The 14,198-nt window shown below is 41.2% G+C and overlaps 1 protein-coding gene across 1 annotated transcript; it reads left to right on the forward strand.

The window, feature by feature from the left end:
• Positions 1 to 284: 284 nt before the first annotated feature.
• Positions 285 to 9,554, forward strand: LOC106750332. Its single transcript, XM_014630612.1, has 5 exons — positions 285 to 494; positions 6,437 to 6,858; positions 7,116 to 7,139; positions 7,184 to 7,765; positions 8,664 to 9,554. The coding sequence occupies exons 1-5, from the start codon at positions 285 to 287 to the stop codon at positions 8,917 to 8,919; spliced, it is 1,494 nt and encodes a 497-aa protein (XP_014486098.1). The 3' UTR covers positions 8,920 to 9,554.
• The last annotated feature ends 4,644 nt before the right edge of the window (positions 9,555 to 14,198 follow it).

A 14,198-nucleotide genomic window follows, 5' to 3' on the forward strand; every position in this document is an offset into this window, starting at 1 on the left:
CGAATTTTTGCGATGTCAGTCGGCTTGAATCGACCTGCCATGTCTGAAAAATCCCGAGAGCATCGAGGAAGATTAATCACGGACGCGGATGTCCGCGTGTTCCTCGGTCGTCGGCGAGGAAGTCGGTGAGGGACGACGAAGTAATCGCGGGGCTTTCGTTGCTTCCCGCAACAACGAGGCACGTGTGCGGTGAAAGCACCACGTGGACGGCCGGTAAAAGGCCGGTGCGAAAGGGCGAGAGAGAGAGAGAGAGAGAAAGAAAGAGAGATCAAGTTGGTTCCGTCATGCTTCGCGGCAAGAACAAGAACAACAGGCCGGAGAACAACGAGGACAAGGAGGCGGATGGTAAGCAGAGGAGGCCGAAGTGCGCCCGTTGCAGGAACCACGGCCTGATCTCGTGGCTGAGGGGCCACAAACGCGAGTGCCGTTACAGGGAATGCCTGTGCCCCAAGTGCTCCCTGATCGCCGAACGGCAGCGCGTCATGGCGGCGCAAGTAAGTTTCTCTCACCAATCTCGAGCTTTTTTGTTTTCTTTCGAGCGAGATTCTACAGAGTGTAACCCAAACTGGTCTCGGTTCCGGTGCTGTGCGCGCGACTAGAACGGGGGTGAAACCGAGCGGAAAAGTATCGGGTTTTATTTGAAAAATGATGGAGAACTTTTTTGTTCGGTGCGGTCTGATCTACAAATGTATGATGATTGGTTGAAGGACAGACGGTGGTCGGTATGTTGAACTTTGACCCTTAAACGTCGAACTTGTCGTTAGGTACGATAATTGTCATACAATTGTAGATTAGACGATTCGGAACGAGAAAGTCCCTCGCCATTTTGCAAATAACACGGAAACTGTTGAGTAATTAATTAAAGAAGCCTCTTTACGTGGCCATTTTCGGTTATTAATAACTCGTAATTTTGCGTGTTATTTGCAAAATAGTGGGTGATTTTTCCGCTTTCTATTTCACCCGTTCTAATTGCACACCACGGGAACCGAGATTAGCTTGGGACACCCTGTATATGATATGATTGGAACATCCGAGTCGAAATTTCGCCCCTACGTTAGAAACCTTTAATTCGACAAACAAGTAGGAACTACAAGACAACAAAATAAGTTCAATTCTAACGATATAATTTATTCTTGCTTTGACGTCGCGACGTTCTAAGATTTTTGCAGTTTTTAACGTCAAAATACGAGGTTGTTTGGATATTCAAATGAATTTAATAATAATGATTTCTTTCCATATTTCGGCATATTTTTCGAGAAAAAAGTATAGAGTTGATCTCATCATCAGCCATTATTCATGCCAATTTATTTACTTATTTATTTACACTATTTTCGCAGCAAAAGAGGCCAGAAGTTTCGTTCATTGCAGAAGTGTGAAAGGTTGTCACGTGATCGAAAAAGCGGATCTATGATTTATTGTTTTTCCTCGTAGGAAATCACGGAGAAAAAAATTTTCAGGATGACATTTTAGAATGAGATCTTTAGGTTTTCTCGTCAAAGTATTTTTAATGATTTCCGTTGGTGAAGAAAACAAGTCCGTGAACGTGCGATTTTCAGCTTCGGTCCGCTAATTTTCGCGTCTCCGTGCATTTTCCCGCTGAATCGAGAATCAATTTTCCCCGTGATTCGCGGGAATTTCATCGTACAAAACGTGTCATTTCCGCCGCTCTCTTAGGCCGACGTAGAAACGCGTGTGTGCGACGACGAAGACGACTCCTCGATGCAGGAAATCCGAGGCGGGCATTATTATTCGTGAATGTAAATGTCACGAGTTATTATTGCGAGCCCCGTTCTTGTCAATTTAAGCATATGCGAGAGTTTATCTTTGCGCTTTGAACAACGCGAGGAGGAAAATGCGAGAGAGAGAGAGAAAAATGTCAATTCGCTGCACACGCGATCGAGCGTGATCAACGCGCCTCCGATACCGCTTTATTTCACAAGATTTCACCTTCGGTATTTAAAGGGACGGATCGGACAGCTCGTCGTCGTCGATGTGCGTTCTACAATGAAAAGAAAGAGCGAGCAAAAAGCGCGTGTCTCGCCGCAAAATAAGGATTTAAATCGAGCCGATTTAATTGCGTCGCCTATTTCATAGGATTATGATTACGCGTCAAATCATCGCGCGGGTGAAACCGAAAAAGAGTTCGCTCGTTTGCTCGGAAAAGCTCCGGCAATTTTGGGGATTTGCGTTCTCTTAAACGTATAAATCGTAGCTCTCGATGGCACGTAGAAAGAATTCTATCGTAGAAATGATTGAGGATTTATTCCGTCCGAATTTTTTAGCCTTCTGTTTAGAAATTATAACAATTCCGGGCTCGGCTCTTTTAATCGTGTAAACAAACAACTTCGACATCACACGGGGAGAATTTTATCGCAGAAATTACTAGATAATTCCGTAACTATAAGATATTTTAACATTCTACCTCAACTCATCGTCTTTTCGCTAAAAAAACTATAATTTCGGCTAATCCGCCTTCTTAATCGTGCAAATTGAAGCTCTCGATGGCACACAAAATGCACATAAGACAGACGTACATAAAAATTATTATTATATTAGAAAATTCTATCGAAACCGAGGTGTTGTATTGATATTCCGCCTGAATTTTTTTATCCTCTTACATCAATCAATCTCGGTTTGTTCCCCTCGTTTTCCCGCCGATCGCCGAGATATTTGACTTCTTTCCACGGTATTCCACCGTTTCGTCCGACATTTCCGTGGAAATTCTCGGACTTCAGCAAACCGTCCAAAACGCGAAACATCCACGCAACACTAACTTGTTTCGAGGCCGCTTCGTGTCGAACACTGAATTATAACCGAAGCAAACAAAACCGTGGACGAAATCATCTCGTCGATACGTGTCGGGGGCGATATGATCGCCGTATGCATAGCACATCTCCGCGAGATATGAGAGGAGAGACGCGAGAATAAGGGGGAGGGGGGGGGGGGGGGAATTAAATCCATTAACNTTAACGCTCGGTATAGCGTTTCGTTTCTGTTTGCATAGGCATTATGATACTCGATACTTTGTTTGCAGCGAGACTCTCGATCCGGTAGAAGCGCGACACGTTAATGCTCTCTCTCTCTCTCTCTCGCGCGCGCGCGCGCACGCGCGTTACCATCCACCTATCTCTGTAACTTCGAACAAAAATAATCGAGAGGGAGAAAAGGTTGGGCGGAGGGGGGAAAAAGAGAAACTCAGGCGTAGATCGCGGTTAAACAATGCACGTTCGAGACCGTCCGTGGCAATAATTGCCGATGTAAAACCGCGATTACTCGCCGGAGGAACCTTTCTACTCGCGACGCGAATAATTTCAAGTGATAAACGTGAGAAACGCGACGGTATCACCCTCGGCGAGTATTAGCGGGATTACACTCGTGTATACTCGGCTCGGCAAACGTTCCGTGTAAACGTACACAAAAAAGAAAAAAATTCTCGACGCATCGCGAATTTCCCCGTAAAGTTAAAACGCCGACTTTCACCGTGGTATCTTTTCCATACGTGTCGAAGACAACATTAATTATACGCTAATTAATTATACGTTAATGCGATTGATAGGTCTTAGGGGAATAAGCGGGAATAGCTGTCTAAGGTTTTTCATAATTAAAATATCAATCGTTGTACATTATCAACATACGTGAAAAATAACTTTAATTACACGCTGTTAAAGTAATTGCCAGGACTCGAAGTATAGAGAAGACTCGATTAACTGTATTAAGTTTTTTTTCTTTTATTTTCTATTTAACTACTTTTCAATTAAAATGTCATCTGTTGCATTATCAACATGTATGAAAAGTAATATTAATCGCGTACCGTTAGTGATTGACGGGTCAAGAAATAAGCAGGAAAGACTCGACGAACTGTATAAACTATTTCATAATTAAAGTGTATTATAATTGTTATGCAACATTATGAACACGCGTTCCAAATCCCAAGTATATTTTGTCTCGTTCTAATTTATCTAATTGCACCAGTTCGGCGGTACGGCTAAAAAGGCCAATTAATTGCACGTTATTAGTATAATTAATAGATTCGGAAGATTAGGCGGAAAGGATTCGGCATAAACTTCCTTATAATTAAAAATCATTACGTCAAGGGGACAGAATTTCTGGTTTCTCACGACCCAAGTGTGGTTCTTGTAACTAGAAATTCCGTTTCTTTCAATCAAAATGCAAATCTGGCTGTTCCCTTCCCGATTAATACGTCCGAATTTTCTTCCGCGTAGGAATTGATTTTTATTATAAAGAAATTTATACTACTTTTATTATAAAGAAGTTTATGTACATACATTAAAAGTAACGTTGATTACACACCGTTAATGTGACCGACGAGCTTCTCGAGGAGTAGGAAGGAAAAACTCGACAAATTGTGCAAACCCTTTTATAATTAAACTTATAATTATAATTAAAATGCCAATTGTTATACAACATTATGGACATGCGTTAAAAATCATATTATCTTCCCTCGTTAAAGAAAATTCTACACGGGGAAAAAATGTTGTTACAAGAGCAAATTGTTTGTTAACATAGTGACAGCAGGAAAAAAAATTCGGTTGGAAGGCAGAAAGATTTGTTAAAAATATTAATTGCCATTTCCTGGACAGCAAAATAATTTGGTTACGCCAATTAAATTTTATCGCTGTCGCATGTAATTTTGACGTTTTGCTGTAACGGCAAAAAAATTCATTTTTCCGTGCGACAAATTTTCCCGCTGTCATTACGTTAACAAACAATTCGCTGTCTCGGCGAAACTTTCGTTCTCCCCGTGTATATTTCGACAAAGATTCTCCCTCCCTTTCTCTCCCTCTCTCCCTTAATATCATACAGAAAACTGAAACTTAACATTCATTTTTATCAACCCCCTTTCACATTGGATGAGAATTTAAGGATCGATCTGAGTTTAACTTGGATCCGATTATGGATTTAGTTTAGGATTTAGGATTAGCTTAGATTTGAGAGTTTAAATCAACAAATTCACAGCTCAATTCTTTTCGTTCCTCCATAAACATATATAACTTCATGTTATTTCTCAACCCGCGCTCTACAGTGGTTCTCAATCATTTCAGTTTTCCCTTGCTTTTTTGCATAATTACCTTTATTTACGCGATTTCGAATCAGCAGAGTGTATTGTTATTTCTTATCGACTCTACTATGTATCTCGCTTGTCCTTAGAGGACTCGCCGATGTAATAAACGCCCTTCTCCCCCCCCCCTTCCTCTCTCAACAACGAACGTTGTCGCAACAAGTAACGGAGGAAACAACACGCGTATACACGTGGCGATATGTTGACCCACGTGAAATCGGATAGTTATTCACTTTCGGGCGGAATGATCGAGCGCGATCGAGATGACTGGCGGAACCGAGATGAAGAAGCAGCGGCCACTGGCCGACGCTTCCCTCTCGGCGGCAGCCGACGACGCGAAGATTATATCGCGGGTGGTCCCGCCGGTCTTGGAATAACACAAATGCGCGGCCATACGTAAGCGACGGATCCATTAATAAGTCGCGGGAGCCCAGTCACGATCCATCACGATCCGATCGCCCGGCATATACAGGGTGTCGCGAAAAAATGTCACCACAATATAATTCGACTGTTCGTAAAGTGTTCATTAAATATCGCACAATCCGCTTTCAATGTTCATAACGAGCTACATAAAGTGTGGTAACATTTTTTTGCGCCATCCTATATATCGGATATACAAGGTGTCCCATTTTAGTTTCCACTAGATTATCTTCCTAAGAAATTATTTGAGAAACAAAAAGGATCTCGAAGAAAAGTTATATGGTTTCAAGGGGGACTTAAGATGGTGGGAACAATTATTGTGATCCTGTATTGTTGTTTTGAAAGTCACGCGAAGGTTATCTTCAATTTCTCAAATGGAATTCCCTATTTTTCATTCCGCATTCTTGTAGTTTATCTCGAGAGCTTTCCAAAACATTATAAATAAATATTTTCTCGTTAAGTACTTTTTGAGTTATGAGACTTGAAATTTATAGTGTCCTTTGCATTACCCAACGCGCACATATATAACACGTTATATTATATTATATTATATACATACATATATATATATTTATTTATTTATTTATTTATTTATTTATAATGTAATTCAATAAAAATTTTAGTAGGAAAACAAGTTTAAAGAACCGGAATCGGACCGATATTTTCATTCGGTCCGTCTCTCTGATGTCAATCGCTTGCGAAAATGGACAGTTAATCGCTTTTCTATCGTTCTGTCGTTCTTTCCGTTCTTTTTCTTTCACACAATCGTACATCACACAATACGCTCGCTCGACGAAGCGGCGATCAGTCGCCGTTCCCTTCAGTTCCTTTCGCCTTCCTTTCGTCTCCTCTTTTGATTTTTCTTCACGCATCCGACACACATTTGTTTGCTCGACGAATTCGATCGAATTCCGAAATTCTTCTCGGGGGGCTGAGGTCGCCCTGAAGAGGCAGCAGGCGGCCGAGGACGCGATCGCCCTTAAAATGGCCAAGGTGGCGACCGGACAGAAGCTCGATCGACTACCACCGGGGAAGATCTTCGGTATGTCCGTGACGGAGCCGAAATCCACGGTGGATCCGAACGACGACGACGACGCGATTCCCGACAAGACAAAGAAACACGACTTTGGGATTCTGGTGGACTCGAAGGATCTGCCGTCCGCTGTCGACGGCGCGTTACCGGCGGCTCGTCTTCAAAACTGTTCTGTACGTACACTCGGAGGACGAGGTAAGGTCGAACGAGGACCTCGTCGAGCAGACGATGCGGCGATCTTCTCAAAATTTAGATCGACAATTGCTACGCTCAAAAAAAAACGGTTTCGCAGTAATAGCAAAATTTATCTGGATACGAGGAATTAGCTAAGATGTAAGATAAATGTCTGGCGGACATTTCACGCCACATGCGTGTTGTATCTAATCAATACGGGCGACAGAAGCAACATTTTTATCTGAACTACTTATCTGATTTAGTGAGAAAATGCCTCTGTGTGGAACCCGGATTCGGAATGAGTCACATTTCTTATCAAAAATTAATAACAGAACCGAAACTTTCTCGCACATGTCGCTGGAATGCTGCTGTAACTGTTAATTATTATACGTACGGGCAATTTTCTAGCGGATACAACAAAATAGCGATACGGTTTTAACCGGTGACGTATAGAATTCCAGCTGGAGCAGCTGAAGACATTTCCCTGTGTGTTCGTATCTGGCTGATTTTTCTCGTCGGCCTGTAGAACCGATTTTTTTCAAGAGTGACGTTAGTCGCATCAGAGCGTGTATCGGAGAGAAGAATATCGTAAGAAATACACGTGGTTCATCCTGGTCGTCCTTTCACCGCGATTTCACCGTCCAGGATAGCTCGGAGGCCCGTTCGAGAGCCAGAAGCCTGCTCTTCGAGGCCGGCAAGCTGGATGGTCCCAAGGAGGCCGCCCCGGTGTCGCAGACCTCGGTGGAGACCCTGGCGCGCCTCTTCCCGAACACCAAACTGTCAGTGCTGCAGCTGGTGCTGCAACGTTGCGGGCAGGACCTGCTGAAGGCGATCGAATATTTCGCGAGCGACAGCCTCGGCATCGAGCCGTCGGGCGGCCGCACCTCGGCCTTCCGGCCGCCCCGACCCCCGCAGACGATCGTCGACAACGTCGCCGGTGGTGAACAGCAGCCGGTTGCTGGCGCGATGCTGGCGCCGATCTACACCAGCCTGTCCAGAAACGTCTACGGGGACGCCGGCTACTGCCTGCTGAACATCGTGCCCGAGCCGTTCGCCAAGTAATCGTTTTCCCTCCCGTCGTCCTCGCAAGGCGAATCCAGGCAACTCGGGAGTTCAGACAATTCCGAACTGTCGTGTGCAAGAAGTTCATCCGTAACGCAAAACTATCTTCCGTCGGCGCGGAATTGACGGGGATGAAATCAGCCCTTAAAACAAATGTAGATTTTCTTTTCTTCGCTGAGTAACCACGGTGAGGGATATCGGAAGACCGTTCGAAAAGTTGCGTTTCTCTTTTGCCGCACACGGAAAGGTTTTCGATAACTTTCGGCTTTCTGAGTTCGACCCTCACCACCAGCAATCCGTAAAATTGAGTTTTTATAGATTGTAAATTTACGACTTTGTATTTATATTTATTTGCATTTATATTCGGTAGTTATTTGGCCGGGGGAAAAATCTACATTTTTTTCAAGGTGTGGATTTCACCCACATCGATCCGCAATTCCGCACAGACGGAAGATAGTTTTGCGTCACGTATCAACTACTCCACTTGCGCACGATGCTTCGGAATTTTCGAAATTTCCGCCTAGATTCGTCCTGTCAGTAAATTCACTCCCGGTAAGCGGGAAATCGTTAATTCCATATTATCACAACGACGTTTTATAAAACGTAACATTTTCAAACATAGTCCCTAATGTCGTATATAACGTTACTGTTGGCAATAAGTTGACAAAAAGTCTCTCACCATTTTGCAAGTAACGCTGAAATTCAGTTGTTAATTAAAGTAAGCCTCTTTTCAACCGCCCGTACCATTTTCAACCCCCGATAACTCGAAATGTTGCGTGTTATTTGCAAAACGGTATAGGATACTTTTCCGTTCAGTTTCACCCGTTGTACACACAGTACGGGAACAGAGATTAGTTCGGGACACCCTGTATATATATCTCGTTTGGTCTTCAGCGTCGTCGCGGCCGATACCACCGGCACAGGCCTGCCGAAGACCGCGTCCGACCAGGAGACACTCGCGCTCACCAACTTCCGCTACGGCAATTACCTCAGCCCCGGCGTGCAGCAGCAGCTGCGGGAGCACGTGTGCGCCCAGGTGGCCGATCGCCTCTCAGCCAGGACCGGCATACTGCATCATCTACCGCCCGTCTTACCGGGCATCCCCTGCGTGCAGCCCAATTGCGCGCAGTGCAACTACAAGTTCGCGTGAACCTGGACCGATAATTCCCCCCGGATGCTTACGTCAGGAATGACCGGAATTTTTCGCACCTCTGTACACCCGATATTAATATACTTACAGTCTTCTTGAGGGGAAAAGAAGCTCTTTCGTGCCGAAAGCCGCGTTACGACCGAAAGAAAAAACGTATTTTCGCGCTGCGATAACTCTCTCTCTCTCTCTCTCTCTTTCATTTGGGGAAACGACGTAAATGGCGAACAAGAAAGACTTCCGTCAAACTCAAATTAATTAAACTGATTGATGAACGGTGATAAGAATTACCAACACCAACTTTCAGTTTTGAGACTTGTCGTTCGACAATATATATGTATACGATGAGTCAAAGTGTAACAAACATATATCTCAGAAACAGAGCATTTTACAGAATAATGTTTCAAATAAAAGTTGTACGGTTTCAAGGAGGACATAAGAGGGTGGGAACGATTTGACTTTGGATTATTGTTTGAAGGTCACCTTAAACTTTTTTTAATGGAACTCCTTACTTTCTATTGCGTATTTTTGTAGCTTACCTCGAGTGCTTTTCAAAACACTAGAATAAAATATTTTTGCATTAACTGCTTTTCGAGTTGTAAGGCTTGAAAGTGCTTGCAGTACCGCCGGCATTAACACTTACCGTATATATATATATATATATATATATATATATATATATATGTAATATGTAAGTCCATTTTATTTATGTATATTTTTCCATATTATTATTATTTTTTTAATTTTATTCTCAGAATATTTTTGTAATGTGCCAAGGATATTATGTGAAGTGGATGTATAACATCGATAGAACATTCCTATAATATTAAAAAATATTATCTAACATTCTTAGGATATTATAGGAATATTATTTTAATATTGAATAATATTCATATAATATTCTAGGAATATTGCGCGAATATTATAAGGGATGTGTCCGGCTAGAAAGATCAGCGAGCATTGGCCTAATTAATGTCAATACTTTAAGCGGGGTCTACAATGAGAATTCAAGGCGTAAGATTTAAGAAATTCACCAATCATGTTTAATTTTTCTTCTATAATTCGACTGTGATTGGTCAATTTCTCAAGTCTCACGCCTTAAACTCTCATTGTAAACCCTCCTTTATCAAAGCCCGGTGCGCTTGAATGATTAAAATGCGCTCTAACATCGCTCTCGTCAGTTCGTGCGGCAGAAGAAGCAACGTTATATAATTTTCCGTATGGCGTGAAACGCGATCACGATTATTGAGGAGAAGCGTGCGTCTCTCTTTCTTTCTTCCTCCGAGGGGCGAAATCCGTCGTATTTGCCGAAGTAATAGGGCGCCGGTAATCCAGTTAGAAATATATTCGATCCGCCGTATAAACAATGCTTGGCCGGTCGCAACCCCGCGCGCGCTCGAAGCAGCCGCGAGCGATTTACTTTGACTTTGGTTTTAGGATAAGAGAAAACACAGCGCTTCGTGCCGCGCGTATTCTCGATCTCCCCTTCTCTCTTTCTCTCTCTCTCTCTCTCTCTCTTTTTCTCCTCGCGTTCTTCCTCTCCCCCGGGGGAAAGGATTCGAAGGCGTCTCGAATTACAAAGCACGCTCGAAGGAATTTAACACGCAGCTCGAATCGATCGAGTCGAAATGTAATCCCCGTTTGCTCAGCCGCTCGAGAAAGATCGCTCCAGGAGACGATTCTTCATCAGCACACTCGGATTCCTCGACTACTTTACGTTCGGCTTGCTTGTTATAAAGGCAAATTCGCAGAATGCGGGACGACCGCATTCGAAAGTGGAGGAAAAGTTTTCGGAATATCTTTCACATATGCGATAGATCACAAATATTGTTATTTAACAGATATATTCTTTTATTTCGACGAGAATTTCATTACATACTTACATATTCCGCGAGAATTTCCGACACGCTCTTCGCTTTTGACGCTTCATTTATGAAAACGACTGCAAGGAAACGGGAGAAACTTATTGCTGTCCTTGTTTGGTGATGTCAAGAAAGCTTTCACGTTTTGCGTTACACATTTGAATAAAAAGATACACTCGCAAAATGACATACGATCGACTTAGCACACTTGTAAAATTGTCCGAACACTTTTATTTCGCTCAAACAATCCATAAGTAATCGAAAAATTAACACTGACAAAAAATCGTGAGAAATGAGGTTGAAGAGGAAAATTCTGTATCGAATCAATTTTGCGGCCATTTATTGGTTGCTCGTGTAAGAGAAAAATTCCCGGACAATTTTACAAGTGCGCTAAATCGATCACAAGTGCCTTTTTGTGAATATATTTTTTTTTAATTATAATGTATAACACAAGAATTCTTGGCGTATGTTTTCTCGCTTCTGACGTCATCAAACAAACATCAAACAAAGACAGTTGCAACGAGAGAGACTTAAGGGTCTTGACTATTGGCTGACTTTCCTATCTGTTCTTTTCTTTTATGATTTTCTCAATGTTAATTTTACGACTATTCATTTATTAATTATTCGAGTACGGGGTGTCGACTGAAACCCGAAAAAAAGTCCCTTAAGAGTTCTCTAATTTTCAGGCAATTTGTCAAAGATTCCAGGTGAGATGAAAGTATTTTTAAATGCATCTTGAAAATGCATGTATATTTATTGCAGTTCTTAATATTTTCCATTCTTAAAATATTATAAATCATAGAATAAAATTAAGTATCATCGGAGTCTCAATGATAAAATTTGAGTAATTTTGAAAGAAACTGTAAAGACTCTAAAAAATATTGTATATTATACAATACTTTTGAATTTTATTTTGAAAGGTTACCAACGAAAAATTATATAACGCATAACCAGTACAAAATGCAATTTTTATGAATCTATTGAAATAAATATATGTCTTAGTTAAACAAAATTGTACCTAACACGCGAAATCCGATACTGAATGTCGGATTAGTCATAAGATCGGTGAGTTTTGAACATCAGAATAATATAATTAAACATTTTAATTATATACATAGTTATAGAACAAGAGAGGGAATCTATCATAAACACAAAAGAAGTGCTAATAATTAAATATTGAACTTAAAAACAACCTCAAATGTATATACTGTGTTTCATTTTATTGACGCATTAAATTTTCTGTTGAACGGTGCACTTTAGAGAAAAATGTTTCAGACAAAAGTTGTATGGTTTAAAGGAGGACATAAGGTCGCGTCATTGGTTTGACTTTTGATAGTCTTTTGAAGGTCACATGAAGATCACTTTCAATTTCTTAAATGGAAAGTCCTACTTTTTATTGCATATTCTTGTAGCTTACCTCGAGAGCTTTTCACAATATATTAAATATATTAAATATTTCTCTCAATATACTTCACTCAATATATTAAATATTTCACATATATTAAAATATATATTTCACACTATATTAAAATATTTTCAAAATATTTATTTATATACATATATAAATACACGTAATATTAATAAGTTTGCGCCTACGATTTATGTAGCGCTACTCCTTATTACAGCTCCCGATTAGTATCCGCGGCCATATATGAATCGTGACGTCATAGACGAGAAATGACATGACGATATTTCTTGCATGACATTTGCAAATAAAGAGATATTTAATTTAATAACAACTGAGGTATCAGTAGAATACATTTGTGAAAATGAATGAAAACTATTCTTTCTCCTCCTTATAGTCAATAACTAGTCATAAGAGGCGTGTAAAGTGAGGCTTATTCGTATAGGAAAACACGAGCTTTTTTGAAAGCTGTTGAAAAGAATAAAAAATATTCTCCCACATATAAAATTCCAATATGATCTTAATTTTCGTCCATCGTTCGAGTTTGATGAGTACGTCGCAAGAAACACAATTAAGGAAATAACGAAGTGGCACGCAAGACAAAATTTCATCGTCAACATGCAAACTCATCCAATTTTTACGCGGAGTTCTTGATTGAGTAGTCGACGTCTTGATTGAGTAGTCGACGGTCTTAATTAAAATTAAAATCTGTTAAAAATCCCGTCGCAAAAAATTACGAACAATTTTTTCGTACGATTCTCTTAATGATGAAAATATTATTAAATAAAATTCAGTCGACCATATTTGTCACAATATTTGCCCGTAAACAGCGCGATAATATAGTCCGCAAAAAGCGGGCAAAAAGGTCCACTTAAAATTTTCCGAATTCCATTAAAATTCCCCCGAGAATTTCCCGATCTTCCCAGGCGTGAACAAATCGCCCGAGAACTCCGGATTTTACAGATAGCAGACACCCTGGACTGAAGAAAAAGCGTTCGGCCAATTTCACGCGTGTGCTGAATCGACATTTGTATATCATTTATATCATTTTACTTGAACGCACGATGCGAGAATTTTCGTGGTGCGTTTCCTCGCTACTGACGTCATCGTTGCAAGCTCGGCTTGTGTATTTCGGGACGGAATATACACAAATAATCGCAACACAAACCGTCCGTGTTCGTCTCACAATGGTTTTATTAATTATTCGATAATAACAGGCACATCAGTTCGCACTAAACGTTAATCGCTGCTACGCTGAGACCGCTTCGATCGGAGTCTTTTTTACAGCACGCGCGCTGTGAATCACAAATGAATCACAAAATGGATGATGAATCTCTCATGATAAGAGCGACGACGGCGAACGGAGCCGGTGGCTGGGTAGAACAATGAACGAACCGAGATTCACTACTAAATTCATTGCGATCTATAAAATCGTTCGTCACGATAAAAAAAAACAGTGGTCTCTCCTCCGCCACTTTCGGCGACAAGTGTGGTCGAGCGTCGCCGAAAGCAGCGTGCATTCCTTAATCGGTATGTTTTTGCACGTGAACGATACGCTTGTGATTGCGTGTTCACACTTATATCGTAATTATACACGTACATACATATATACATATACGTATGTACAGGGTGAACCAAACTAATCTCGGTTTCTGTGGTGTGCAATTGTACCTACCGACAGACGTCGGTATGTTGAACTTTGACCTTAAACTTGTCGGTAGGTACAACAGTTGTCATATAATTGTAGGTTCGACTATTCGGAACGAAAAAGTCTCTCATTTTACAAATAACAGGCAAATTTTTGAGTTACTGATTAGAGAAGCATCTGTAAATGACCATTTTCAATCACTGATCATTCAAAATTTTGCGTGTTATTTGCAAAATGGTATAAAAGCTTTTCTGCTCAGTTTCACCCCTTCTACTTCCACACCACGCAAAAATTAGTTTGGGACACCCTGTGTGTGTGTTTGTGTGTGTGTGTTTGTGTGTGTGTGTGTGTGTGTGTGTGTGTGTGT

The sequence above is a fragment of the Dinoponera quadriceps genome, unplaced genomic scaffold, assembly GCF_001313825.1.
Source record: "Dinoponera quadriceps isolate SergipeBrazil2010 unplaced genomic scaffold, ASM131382v1 scaffold227, whole genome shotgun sequence".
In the NCBI taxonomy this organism is placed as follows: domain Eukaryota; kingdom Metazoa; phylum Arthropoda; class Insecta; order Hymenoptera; family Formicidae; genus Dinoponera; species Dinoponera quadriceps.